The sequence below is a fragment of the Psammomys obesus genome, unplaced genomic scaffold, assembly GCF_907164565.1.
Source record: "Psammomys obesus unplaced genomic scaffold, mPsaObe1.curated_primary_1811, whole genome shotgun sequence".
Taxonomy (NCBI): domain Eukaryota; kingdom Metazoa; phylum Chordata; class Mammalia; order Rodentia; family Muridae; genus Psammomys; species Psammomys obesus.
The window spans coordinates 13,885,521-13,899,371 of NW_026596240.1; the positions used below are offsets into that span (position 1 = coordinate 13,885,521).

Sequence of the window (13,851 nt, forward strand, 5' to 3'; positions counted from 1 at the left end):
AACTTGAGCTTTAAGAATATGTGGTTACCTGGGACTGAAGAATTGTCCGTAATTAAAAAGAGACCAGAACTACATATGTAAAAACATTTCCTTTACAACAATTATTGATGCTGGTTAGTTAAAGCTTAGAAATTAATGATGACTAAGAAGAGACCAGCATAACTGAGCATAAATCTAGGAGTATTTCCTTAGGGTCAGCACACAGAAGCTGTGGTGCAGAGAGAGCCAAGGCTGCATCTCAGGCTGGTAGCTGAATTTGGTAATGTGTAAGAGTCCTCCACTTGGTATTGATATTTAAGGCTCCAAAGATCATGGAGAGCAGCTATGGTATGGCATCATGAGAGGTTAGGAGAGGTTACTGGCTGCAGGAAAAAGACCACCATTTTGGATATGCCACTACCATGGGACAACCACCAAGAAAAGCATAGCTGCCTGAGCCTAGGAAACAAACTGCACACTGCTGAGGGCAGAGCCACAGAGGTTCCCTGACCATTTGGGGCCCAGAGGATCTTGAGTGCTTCCACACATCAAACACTGAATCTCTTCCATTGTGGAATTTGGGGTTTGATTTGGTTTGACTGTGACTGTGCCCTGGTTCTTCCTTTTTGGAGTAAGGAAGTAGTTAACTTATTTTCGATTTTACAGGAACCCACAGTTGAGAGCCATTGGAATTTTAGAGAGGTTTTGGAATTTTACAGAGATTTTGGGCATTTTAAAGAAATGATGGATATTCTAGAGTTACTGTGAACTTGAAAAAGACTTGAGCTATTTTAGAGTCTGAGACTTTTTAAGTGTCTGATTTTTTTTTAAAGACTGCAGAAGTTTTAAATGTTTTGTACTAAGATATTTATGTACTATTGATATTTATATGAGACATTATATGAGATATTATATGAGACATGGATGATAAACAAGAGAAAATGTTACGCCTTAAGAAGCAATGTGTTTGTATGTCAAGTTGACAAGGGGTCAACTGTGCTGGTTAGTTTTTATGTCAACTTGATGCAAACTAGGGTGATATGGGAAGAAGTAGTCTTATAAAGAAAAAGCATCAATAAGATTGGCCTATAGGCAAATGTGTAGGGCATTTTCTTGATTGATGACTGGGAGAGAGCCTAGCCTATAGTGGGTGCTGCCACCCCGGGGAAGGTAGTGCTGGGTAGTATAAGAGAACAACAGGCTGAGCAAAGCATGAATCAGTAGGCCCGTAAGCAACACTATGTCAGCTCATCCCTCTAAGTTCCTACCCGGTTTAAGTTCTTGACCTAACTTCCCCAATGATGAATGTGCCATGGAACTGTATGATTTCCAGTGTCCATGCTGCTGTAAACAGCAAAAGACGAGAGCTCAAGCCTGTACTTTCACATTTGTCATATGCAAGCCTTAAGTGCAGTGGAGGGCTTGAGTAGAAAGGGGCAGCTTGAGGGAAACCAGTCTGCACTGTAACTTTGGTGGGGAAAACAAAAACAACAAAAACATTCAATGCACTGTCAAAACAATAGAATTATATATCCCAAAGAGCAAATTTAAATATCTGGTTTTAGAAGAAACTATTTGAACAGTACAACAAAGTTAAAATTGTCAAATTTAACAAAATTGCAATATGCTAGTGATCTGACACTTTGAGATTAGGACCTCAAAGCCTTTTGCAGAAACCCAATGAGTAATTCTGTACCTCTAAGACCCAGAAGGAATTCTTTTAAGATGTTTTAAAATCTACTGAACTGAAGTTTCTCAGTTTCAGAGAAATTAATCTAATGAAGAGAGAGAGAGAGAGAGAGAGAGAGAGAGAGAGAGAAAGCTTACTTTAAAGTATCCCTTACCTTTTCCAGTTCTACATCTTGAAATGGGAATTGTCCTACAACCTTTTTGTATATCTCTTCACTCGTTACTGGTATGGGACTATAGTTGTCAGAATCAAGTATGTTTCTATAAGAAAATGAAAAGAAAAGGGGAAGGAGAGAGGACGGAGGTTTAAGCACAGGGACATTTTCTCAGGCAGTCTAATGACTGCATGTTTACCACAGCTCACATGAACACTTCCTGCTCTTACTATACTCCTACAATTTAGCCACTTGGTTTGGGCATTTTAAAAAGAGGAACTTAGCTCTCAAGCAAGTGGAACACAACTGTCAACATGACCTTGTAGTGCCTGTGATTTACAAATGGGTAGGAGAGTAGGGCAAGTGGGAAGTAAATGAAGAAAGAATATTGGCGCTTATCATTTCAGTAATATCTACTGGATCATAATCACAGCTTTAATTTTGTACCAGATAGTGTATTCTTAGGAACTGTCTTATAGGAAAAATAACTTCTAACAAGAAATCCATGCTATGTTCTTTCTCTTCTATCTTCTGCTTTGTACTAATCACAAATGTTTTCCAGTAATAAGTTTTCTATCCTTGAGTACATTAAGAGTTCTCCAAAAGCAGAAACTTTCCTAAGAAAATCTAAAAAGGAAACCACAGAAAGCATAGAATGCTGCGGCTATTCCATGTTGCCTCTACTACCTGCAGAAATAACTCTCCCATAACAGCAATTATCAGTACTACATACACTGGGATTCTGGAAGAGTGCATATTTACATTAATGTAGAGATGAGTTGAACTAAATAATATGCTCATGAATTGTGAAAAGTAAGATTAAAAGATGAAGGTGAATGGTTAAAAATAAAACAGCTTGAAAACAAGATTAGTTGACAAGGAGACACAGGCAAAAGACAAGAACTCCTGAAGTTAAGAACCTACTGGGATTCCTGAACCTGTATGTTAATTTGGGCAAGGGAGGCATTTTTATAATACTATCCTGACTGACCCAGACCATAGGAGGTCCTCTAACCACTAGTATCTTCTTCGACGCCGTCAATGTCCTTACTTTCCATTGTGCAAGTCTTTCTTCTCCTTGACTATGTTTATTTTATTTATGATTAGGTTTTATTTTCTTTTATTTTTTGTTCAGTATGCTTTCTGAGAATATAATGAATGGTACATGGGATTGTATTCCTGAGTTCTTTTTCATCATGCTTGTCCTAGAATATTAAAAAACAAAACAAAACTGCTATGTTCTATATGTTGACTTATGTTTGGCAACTTTGCTGAGGGTGTTTGATAGCTCTAAAAGATTTCTAGTGGAGTCCAGAGGTCCCATAAGTATAGAATCATACCATCTACAAAGATAAATGTATTCCTCTGCTCCCCTTTGTATTCGTGATTTTTTTCTTTCTCTTGCTGTATTGCTGTGGCAAAGAGGTCAAGTACTAAACTGAATTAAGATTAAAGCAAGAAGATAGCTTTGTCTCACTTCTTTTAGAAGACAGGTTCAAAATACGAAGAAACTGAAATGAGATAACAAAAGATGTGTAATAACAAAATAGTCCCAAGAGACTTATCATAATTGTATGCATGCTACAATAACTATTTAAAGAACATGCTTAAAATATGAACTGCAATAAGCCATTTCTCTGCTTAGAAGCATAATGATGAGATATAATATGAGTTACCAAAAAGGTGAACAGTTAAAAAAAAGTAAGCCAGGCCTAGTAAGACACACCAGCAATTCCAGCACTTAGAAAATTGAGGAAAGAAGAGCAGAAGTTCCGGGTCAGTCTGAGATAAAAGAGATTCTGTAAAATAAAATGTTTTCCTAAGGTTCTGCTACTCACGGTGGCTTAACTATCACTACCAAACTAAGTATGATTATAAATTAAGAGTATAAATTAAGAGTAAGAAGACTATAAATTAAGAGTAAGAAGACAAGATAATCTAGATGGTGTGAACCAATAAACCTGGCCTTATCCAAGGAATCAAACATAACATACTGTGTTGGGCTTCCCCAACACAGTAAGAACTAATATATTGACATAGGATACCTTGAAAGATCATTTTGCAAATCATTAAGGCTCATTAGAATTCTGAATCATAAATTGGAGGAGTTAGAAAAATATAAGCCATGTGCTCTTGGTGCTCATGTGCTCTGTAAAGTCCACAAAGGTACATATGCATAGGGGAGGGAAGTCTGGGAACGTGCAGACAGCTGCAGCTCTGTACCTGAAAACGCCTGCCCACTTCTTCAGCAGAGTCTCGCTATACTGGTCTCTGATTTCTAACAGCATATCAAAAAGCTGATTTACAGGAAAACCATACACCTGAAAGAAAGCAGATTTGTTTTCAAGGAGACTTTCAAATAAATGGAAGAAAGATTAAAAGATGTTTCGTTATTTAAACAACAAAGAAAAAAAATGAAGCAAAATTATTCCAGTCTCTGCCACATATCTAGTGCTTACCTCTCAAAACTTCAAAGATACACATGGAAATTTCTAGGTCAATCATAAAAGTGATAAAAATTAAAAGCAACATATAACGTCAGGTGACCCCCACCCCGGCAGCTTACTGCACACAACAATTCTCCAAGAGCCGAGAGAAAGTACATCTGCCGCCATGCAGCAGCCCAGCTCTATCACAGCCCAGACAACTGCCGCTATAGAGACGGTGGAGGACGACACAAGGCAGCACAGGTGCCATGCGGGAATCACAACACTCCGAAGTCTAACTCTGCAAATGGTCCACGTAATTCTTCTCTGAGAGAGGAAAAAAAGGTAGGAACTTTTTATGAGCATGAAATCCAAGAATATGCTATTAAAAAAAGTAAAAAGAGAGTTGGGTGCTGGTACACACCTTAAATACCAGCATTTGGGAGGCAGAGGCTGGTGTATCTCTGTGAGCTTGAGGCCAGCCTGGTCTACAGAACAAGTTCCAGGACAGCCAATGCTATCCAGAAAAACTCTGTCTCAAAAAACAAAACAAAATAAAATAAAACAAACAAACCCCCAAAACAGACAAAAGGAAGTAAGAAGATCTAGCTCTAGGAAAAGAACAAACAGTAAAAACAATCAAAGGAGTGAACCCAACTTGAGAGAGAAGACAATGATTCATAGCTGATGGCACCCTACTTTAGAAAGGCAGGTGTCAACACGCACAGACCTGAAGTGTGTCAGCAAAGAGCACAATGAGGTTCTTCAAGTCTAACACCAGGTTTGGATCAGAACAGTAGGACTAAAGGAAATGGGAAAAAAGAAAAAAATATCTCGTTAAAAAGTTATATTTTTATTTATTAAATTGTCTAACGCACCAGCTGCTAAAAGCACTTATAACCAGGAGTCTAACCATTTCCTAATACAAGGTACCAAGGTATCAGAGAAACTAAGGAGACAGGGTTCAGTAGGGTGATTGATATCTTTAACATGTGGAAACACACTTTGATTTTCTTTGGTTATGGAAGAAAAAAAAATGGGGCCAGAAAGTTGGCTCAGTACTCAAAGGTGCGTATTGCCCAATGACACAAACCAGAAGACTTGAATTAAATTTCCTAAACATACATAAACTGACTGTAAAGTTATCCTCTCATCTCCCCACATGTACAGCATGAATGCCCCCATCAAAGGCAGACACAAAAATAATAAACTAAAGCACAAAAATTTTAAAGAAAGCAAAATAGATAGATTATTTTTCTAATTAACTTATTTTTTTTAATTGATTACAGTTTGTTCATTCTGTATCCCGCTATGGCCCCCTCCTTTTTCCCCTACCAATCCCAACCTCCCTCCCTCATCTCCTCTCCCGCCCCTCCCTAAGTCTACTGATAGGGGAGGTCCTCCTCCCCTTCCCGAAGACCCTAACATATCAGGTTTCATCAGGACTGGCTGCATTGTCTTCCTCTGTGACTGATTATTTTAAAATTAGCAATAATAAAACACTTTGTAGCAAAACTTATGGTATGTGCCTAATGCCATTTTCAAAATAACTGTATATATTTCTTTATATGCAAGCATTAGAAAATACAAAAGACCGAAAATAACCTGACCAAACACTGTACTAATAACACTATGGAAAATATCACCAAATAACCATAATTATGTAATAAAATAATGAAGAAAATTACAAGTGACAAACTGGTGATATAAAAAAGCATGAAGAAAAAAAGAAAAAAAATATTTAAAAGGCATGAATATTTGTTCTTTTAAACCAGATAAACATGAAATCAGTAAGACAGGCATCTTAGATAACTCTGATTATACAATAGAGAAAAATGGCATTAAACAGTACACTGGGTATAAATTACGCATAAATAGGCAGAAAACAAGAATTGTAAATAAGCACTGTATATAAACTTCCATGCACACATCTGATTACTTGGCTGGCCTGGAAGACATTTTCCACAGGAGGATTAAAGAATACACGCTCCTAATTTAAAATGTCATCAATTCTGATACTGCAGTTTCCTCTGTTATAACTTTGTTACCTGTCGGACACGTAAGCTTTCAGGGTCTGATGGCAACATACTCCATTTCCCCATAATGATGATGGATTTGAGTTTCTCCTGTTACTGTATGTTTTTCTCTTATGAATATTATCTCTTATAAAGGTCCCTTGTCTTTTCGGTGTCAAAATAAATAAATACAAAATAGCCCCCAATCCTCCTGCTTGAAGTACTTCAATATTATTTGCTTTCTAGTCTGTTTGCTTCTCCGTAGGTAAAAAGTGCCCAAGGCACTGTAATGGTATAGCTTTCCTAGACTTCCTGGGTTACCGACGTAACTGGACCTACTCAAGTTACATTATTTTAAGCTTTCTATTTACATTTTTATTTTTCCCAAATGTCCTTCCATGTGTTTAGTGGGTAAGATCTTTTAATTACCTTGTAGTGGTAATTACTTGAAATAACCTGTAGTGTCCATTACATACTCTCTGAATGTAATTCACCTTTAACAGGACTAATTAATGTGACAGTTATGATGAAGAATCCATGTGTTTGTCTGTCAGGATTTGCTGTCAGTTCTCACCATTACTCAAATCTATCACTATAGGCCCCTTTATGGACACTGTTTTCTTGATCCCAGTAAGCTATATTATGAAGTCTTTATTACTATACATGTTTCTTAGCTATTCCTCTCATAATTCCCATCTTTTGTGACTATGGGATAAGCTCCTGACTTTGACTTTGTCTTCCTGATCATGAAATGGCATACAGTCTTCATCTTTGGATTAAATTTCTTTATCTGATACTCATAAATTCCAAGGATGTTTTTATCTTGGATTTTTATCTTGGATTCAGCTTTCTTAGGGTATCTTTCCATTATTTTCTTCTGTTTTAGATCCTTTCATGTTATGAGTAGAGCATAGACAAAAAGGTAATGGCTGTAACCGCAATGGCAGCAGCCCAGTGAGAACTGGCTGATTGCAAGAACCTCTAAGGTGTGCTCACCAGAACTCATCACTCCCCTCAGGAGAAACATTGACTTCAGTGACAATCATTTTCATCTCTTTCCTTGTTTTTCACTTCCAGTTTTTTTTTTAATTGATAGACTTTGTCTTTAGAGCTGCTAAGCTCTTACTTGCTGCTGCTGAAAATATTATACATTCAATTTTAATGTACCCACACTGCCAGAAAAAAATACTCCCGAGACAATTACTGGCACTAGATTAAACTGATAGAGTAAGGAATTCTTATTTTATGCAAATATCAATGAAGTGGTATTCCTGAAATAAGTAAGAGGACTATCACAAGGAGGGAACAGGAGCTCCACAAGGGGAGCAATAGAACCAAAAAATCTGTGCACAGGGGTCTTTTCTGAAACTGATACCACAAACAAGGACCATGCATTGAGATAACTTAGAACCCATGCACAGAAGTAGCCCATGGCAGCTCAATGTCCAAGTGGGTTCCCCAATGATAGGACCAGGGACCATCTCTGACATGAACTCATGGGCTTGCTCTTGGATCACCTCCACCTGAGGAGGGAGCATTTTTACCAGTCCACAGAGGAAGACAAAGAAGCCAGTCCTGATGAGACCTGATAGACTGTGGTCAGATGGAAGGGGAGGAAAACCTCCCCTATCATTGTACTGGGCTAGGGGCATAGGAGAAGAAGAGAGAGGGAGGGTGGGGGAGGGGCTAGGGGAAGGGACGATAGCTGAGATACAAAGTGAATAAACTGCAATTAATAAAATAAAATTTAAAAAAAGTTTAAACGTTGCTATAACGATAAAGGACTATCATGGACAATTGTATAAGGAATGATGAGCAGCCAGCAACAAGACAATTTGACAAGTTAAAAGTTTTAGTAGATGTGTCTACCATCTTGCCTCTAATGCCTCCTATGAGTTAAGCTTAGCAGGTAGTTGGCCAGCAAAACCCAGACATCTTAACCATAGGCATGTCAAGAGGAAAATTGATTGGATAGCTAGAAGAAAAGAGCATAACATTCATTACAACACTCCTTCAGCTATATGTATAAATGTGTATAGCACATGAGGTATTTTCTGAATGAATAAACATGAAGCTCATGAAGATATATTAATAATAATATGTGACTTTGTACTCAGTAAGGATGAAGTAGGACATGTATATGAAATACACAGAATGCTGCTGGGCTCACAGAGAATCATGGACAGATATGAGTAACTCTTATCTGTTAATTCAGTTAGCATTAACAAGGCAAGCTCAGTGTTGCAGAATCAGAAATCTAAATGAAGTGCCTCCACAATCTCCAAATGGGGGTTGCCAAAGAGATAAATATCGACCTAAAATCAGTGCAACAGCAAACAGTAAGTCAGCCCTTCCCGGGGCACCCGACATACCGAGTGGGTGCGCAGTGCTGCGATGGTCTTGGACAAAGCCATTTCCCACAGTTCGTCAATGTAGGCTCTGTTCACTAAGCCTTGGGTTGTGTGCAGAATGTGATCTTCAACCACAAAGAAGCTGAGATGGGGAAAGAAAGCACAGATGTCAGTGATCAGGGTTGCTCTCTTGACCACAAAGCTCTGACATTAACAGCTGCCATCTAACTCAAAGGGATTATTTTTTCTGAAGAACACTATTGTCTTAAATAAAATTACTTGAAAGATTTAAACATGTATAAAGTCATATTAATATCTTCTTAGAAATTTTACCAAGTCTGAAGTTTCATTTCTAATGTCAACCATATAACACAACAGTTTTAAGAAAGAAAACTATACACAGCCAATAGAGTCTACATCCAATGTACTTTTAAAATGCGATACATTTTAAGAAAATAACAAATTTTAAGAAGATAATAAACACTGAAATGTATAGATTTTTAAGAATTCAACACACAATAAACCAAAATATTTCCATTAATCAGGCCTATAACCCTAGTAACTCAGGAGGCTGTTTCAAGCCTTGCCTAAGCTTCAGGATGACTTAAGTAAAAACTTTATGAGACTTTGCCTCAAAATAAAAGGTCAGGTTGGGATACTTTTTAAAATTATAAATGTATGCTTTAAATTTCCTTATTGAAGCTTAACTACATTTAAAACATATCTTCAGTTACCTTGTTTAAATGCTTATTCAAATCAAAAGGAAACCTTATTAGGGAATTTTTAAATTATCAAAAAATATCAACTACACCAAGGTCCCTTGTAGCTCAGGCTGGCCTCACTCCGTCTCCACCAGAGCCCACATTCCTGTGCTTGGATTATAGGTGTGCCACACCTGATTTAGGCAGGGCTGGGGATCAAGCCATGCATGCTGGGCGTGCACGCTAGCCATGCACGCTAGGCATGCAGCAGTCGCTACATCCTTCAACCCTCAATGATGTGCACAAGGGAAGTTACTCATTACACTGGAGCAACATAAATCTGCTGCTGAAAGAAAGCAAGAAAGGACAGTAGAAGGAAAGCTAGAGAGAAAGTGAGAGAAGGAGAAAAAGAGGAAGAGGTGAGCAGGCAAGCTGTATTGAATAACCAGATTCCATTGCCCTTCTTTTAACAATGGTTGTCATCTCACAGTTGGAAAAAGCTGCTTGTATATGGAGGTCTTTATTAAGGAACCCCAATTCCACAATACTATGTCCAATCTAGATGAGAACAGTCACTGCATGCTGTGGGATCAGCCTAGCAGCAACTTGTTTAATGAAAATTGTTTCACTGTAACAGTTTTACTCACAGATTTCTGAATCATAGATAGCTGCTTTCAGGCTGGCACAAAGGCAGAAAGTTGTGACATGTTCCTAAATTCTGCTAGGCCTAAACTACTTTACTGTCTGAAAAAACTCTGCCAATATGGTTGATTAACTCCCTCCATAGTGGAACAAAGAATAAAGAAATAAACATTAAGTATAATAATGTTACAAGTCCATGGTCATCCCTTTAGTCACAAAAGTATCCTCCAAGAATACCAGTAAGAGGTCCTTTTCATTGTGTGTTTGTTCATTTTTGAGATAGCATCTCTGTGCAACCCAGGATGATCCTTCCGCATCAGCATCCCCAAGCACTGACTGACAGGTATATGTTACCATACCCACAGAAAGGTTCCTTCTAAATTATAACAAAATTAAAACTAAATACTTACTTTCAAATTTACCAAAAGAAAGAAAAATTTCCAAGTAAAGGTATATCTTTTATATAAGCCCTACAAATTAAGTATATAAGCTTAAATGTGTACTTACCCTACAATTTGATTGAAATACTTCCTGTAGCCATCTAAAGTTTCATGCTGCAACAAAGCAAAACAAAATTACTGTTTGTGTTATTATTTTAAGATGTGAATGCCACAGCTTCTCAGGAAGTTTCATTCCATAGACTATGAGGTAAACATAAAGATGGGGCCACTGATCCTCACATTAACAATGGGAATGAACTGATCTGATGTATATCTAGTATTGAGAGTAATGGCTGCCACATAACAGTCAAGAAATTCACTGCTGTTCTTATTTCAAGGTAAATGTACCCAAAGTTGTGTCACAATGACGGCAAGCATATACAGGCAGGTGTCCTTGCATACACAGACTGTACAGAGACAGACAAAATGAGGAATGCACAGACACACTCACTCAGCTCCCAGGAAGAAAAAGGGAAAACTACAGAAAGTGCAAGTAGTAAACCCACCATGTTAGATGGAGGCTGGAGCACCAGACGAGCCTGTTTTCGCCTTTGTTTTCGGTAGTAATTCTCAAACGTTTCTCGGGCACCCTGTAGAACAAGTAAAAGGAAATAATATAATTGGACAAATTACCCTTGGAATTGTAAAGAATGGAGTAGACTCCAGGTGTGGAATTTGAAGAATACCACATATCTCAAAGCCTACACTTGTAATAATGATAACAATCACAGAAATAAAAGCGACTTTGACCATATATTGACCCTGATCACAACGCCCAGAAGGGTAGATGGGAGTGACATTTATACATGGTCAGAGCTCAAGCTTCAGCACACAAAGATTGATTTCCAAGTCAAATATCACAAGTCCACAAAAATGAAGGTAAACAAACAATTTTAAAATGTTATACTAAGCAAGAAAATGTCCCATCAAAAACAAAAGAATGAAAAAATACCCAGAATGAAAGGGCTTTCAAATCATTTATGATCAGCGGGTCAACAGAAAGTGGGAAAGGTAAGAGATGAGGATGGCAAATCTTTTTCTCAGCTGGACTCTTCCTAGAAAAGACAGAAGCAAAACAAAATAGATAGCCCCTCAATATACTCGACGTTTCTAGTGTTACCCCATGGAGGGGTTGCCACACTTCAACACTGTGACACGACTAATGTGTTTGGCAGCATTCATAGCTCTCCCAGAAGACACACTGGATAGGTTTTTCTGAACTCAATATGAGTGATGCTGAGCGCAATACTTGGCTCATGAGCTCTACACTCACAAGCTATGTCTAGGTTGAAGAGTATCTACCTAAACAGACATCCTTCCCAGAAACTCTGGAAGAATTATTAGCCAGAACTAGCACTAATCCTGATGTGATCAGTCCAATTGTGTGATCATACCTGCTGGAGGGTGGGCCTTAGTGTACAATGCTGGTGTCCCAGAGTTGAAGACTGAGAAATGCACAAACAGGGAGGACAGCATGTACTGACAGGCAGACGGAGGCCCATATAGATGCCAGCTAAGAACACTAACAACTGCTGGGACCCACGGACCCAGGAAGACATAAACAAGAGTCTTCACATAGTCTCAAAGGAAGTATGGTTTCTGTGGGGCTTTTAATCTGGAATTCAAGCTTCCAGAACTGGGATAGGACAAATTTCTGTTGTTATAAGCCATATAGTTTGTGATACCTTGTTACAGCAGCCTAGGAAAATAACACAAATTGAGAGGGTTTTGTAATAACATGCCCCATTGTGACTAAATGTTCTTCTTAACCAAGACTTTTCTTAATAAGTAAAACAAGCAGAAAGATGCCACAGAGACTATGAGCACTGGCCTTAGACCAGGTGACAACATGCAAACTGTGGCTCTACCCTTCCTGCCAGTGTGACTGCTCTGACCCCCTGCTGCTAATTTAAGTTTCACTGTCTATTCATGAACTTTTGCCTGTGCTTGGGCAGTGTCTTTTTCATTTGTGGAGATGTCAACCTTGTGCAGTTGCTGCATGGACTTAATGAACTATAAAGCACTTAAAGCAGTGTGGAATTAAAAACAAGCATTTACGTAAGTGCTTGCTTTTCAAAAATAAACAAGATAAACCAGGTAGCAAAGAGAAACACTGTCCACCTTTCACAGTCTCTATTAAGGCAATTACCTAGGGCATTTTCTTCCACAATCTAAAACTTTGAGCAAGTTTGTTTAACATACTTCTTTGTTAAATTCTCATCTACACTGAACCTGAACTGTGAAAATTAACATAAGTCACAACCATGACAAACACCTTCTGTAAAGAGGAGGACAATTGCTCCTTCAGGCTGACCAGCAGCTGGTACTCATTCCACTTCAATGCTAAGGCAGCTGCAGAAAATCCATAAAGAAATGTGTCATGCCAGGGCCCACATCTGGGTGCGTGGTCCCACAGCAGCAGGGACCTGTTACCATCAACGGCCAGGCAGACATCCCTGATGGAGGCTACCACCCAGGGACATGTCAATGTCTGAGGGCTGGGAAGAACTGGCCCCACCCCTCACCTGGGCATCCTTGGGGAGCTGACCCTGGGAACATGAAAGTGGGAGAGCTGACCCTGCCCCTAACCAGCTGCAGTACTCCGGAGAGCAGCCCATACATATGGGAGCTACAGGTGAACCAGTCCCAAGGATACAGACATGGAAGAGCTAACTGTACCACTCATGTCTCATGCAGTGGTGTGGATGAGGGAGAGATACCCTTCTTCCCCCATCCCATCCTCTCCACTTGGGGCAGGCAGGGGACCTAGCCCTGGGGCCATGAAAGCAGGAGAGACGGCCCTGCTCCTCGCCAGCTTCAGCACTCAGGAGAGCACGCCCTGAACCTCAACTGGGCAGCACAATAGAGCTGGCCCTCTATTGCGGGGTTTGGGGGTTCCAAGTAAGCCAGCCATGAGCACAGAATAGCTGGCCCTGCCTCTTGTCTGCTGGAATGTGGCATCAGACCACGTACATCTCCCACCATCTATGGCAGGTGGGAGAGCTGGCCCAGGGTCATGAGAGGGGGAGAACTGGCCACGTCCCTCACCTGCCCATTCAGGAGAGTGGGCCCTGCACCTCACCTGGGCAACAGGAGAGAGCTGGCCCCGGTTATGTGGGGATGCTGGTGAGCTGTCCCAGAGGGCATGACAGCAGGAGACCCAGCTAACTGACCAGCTCAGATACCTTTTGGGTCTAGATCCAGGGCTTTGAATTGGGCTACCCCAAGTCTACCCCGTTGATGAACTGCTAGAGTACATGAAAAGGCCGGTCCTACAGATCCAAAACTAAGGATCTCCATGATACAGGGCAAGAACAGGATATCTGAGAGGAACCCAGAAAGTTCCAGAATTGATAAGAGTAGCAGAAGCCAAATGCCTCATACCAGATGAGAAAGTCATTGCAATGAACATATACAAGCAAAGAAGTGTACACAAAAGGGTATACTGTGGAA

The 13,851-nt window shown here is 39.5% G+C and overlaps 1 protein-coding gene across 3 annotated transcripts in view; it reads right to left on the reverse strand.

Moving 5' to 3' along the window:
- Positions 1 to 13,851, reverse strand: part of Exoc6b (exocyst complex component 6B) — a 442,378-nt gene that overhangs the window by 198,672 nt on the left and 229,855 nt on the right. For all 3 annotated transcript variants that reach the window (XM_055596436.1, XM_055596434.1, XM_055596435.1), the window contains 6 exons: positions 10,905 to 10,988; positions 10,466 to 10,512; positions 8,637 to 8,757; positions 4,980 to 5,051; positions 4,047 to 4,144; positions 1,824 to 1,929 (listed from right to left, as the gene is read on the reverse strand). In XM_055596436.1, the coding sequence (XP_055452411.1) occupies positions 1,824 to 1,929; positions 4,047 to 4,144; positions 4,980 to 5,051; positions 8,637 to 8,757; positions 10,466 to 10,512; positions 10,905 to 10,988 (528 nt within the window). The remainder of the gene's footprint in view (positions 1 to 1,823; positions 1,930 to 4,046; positions 4,145 to 4,979; positions 5,052 to 8,636; positions 8,758 to 10,465; positions 10,513 to 10,904; positions 10,989 to 13,851) is intronic.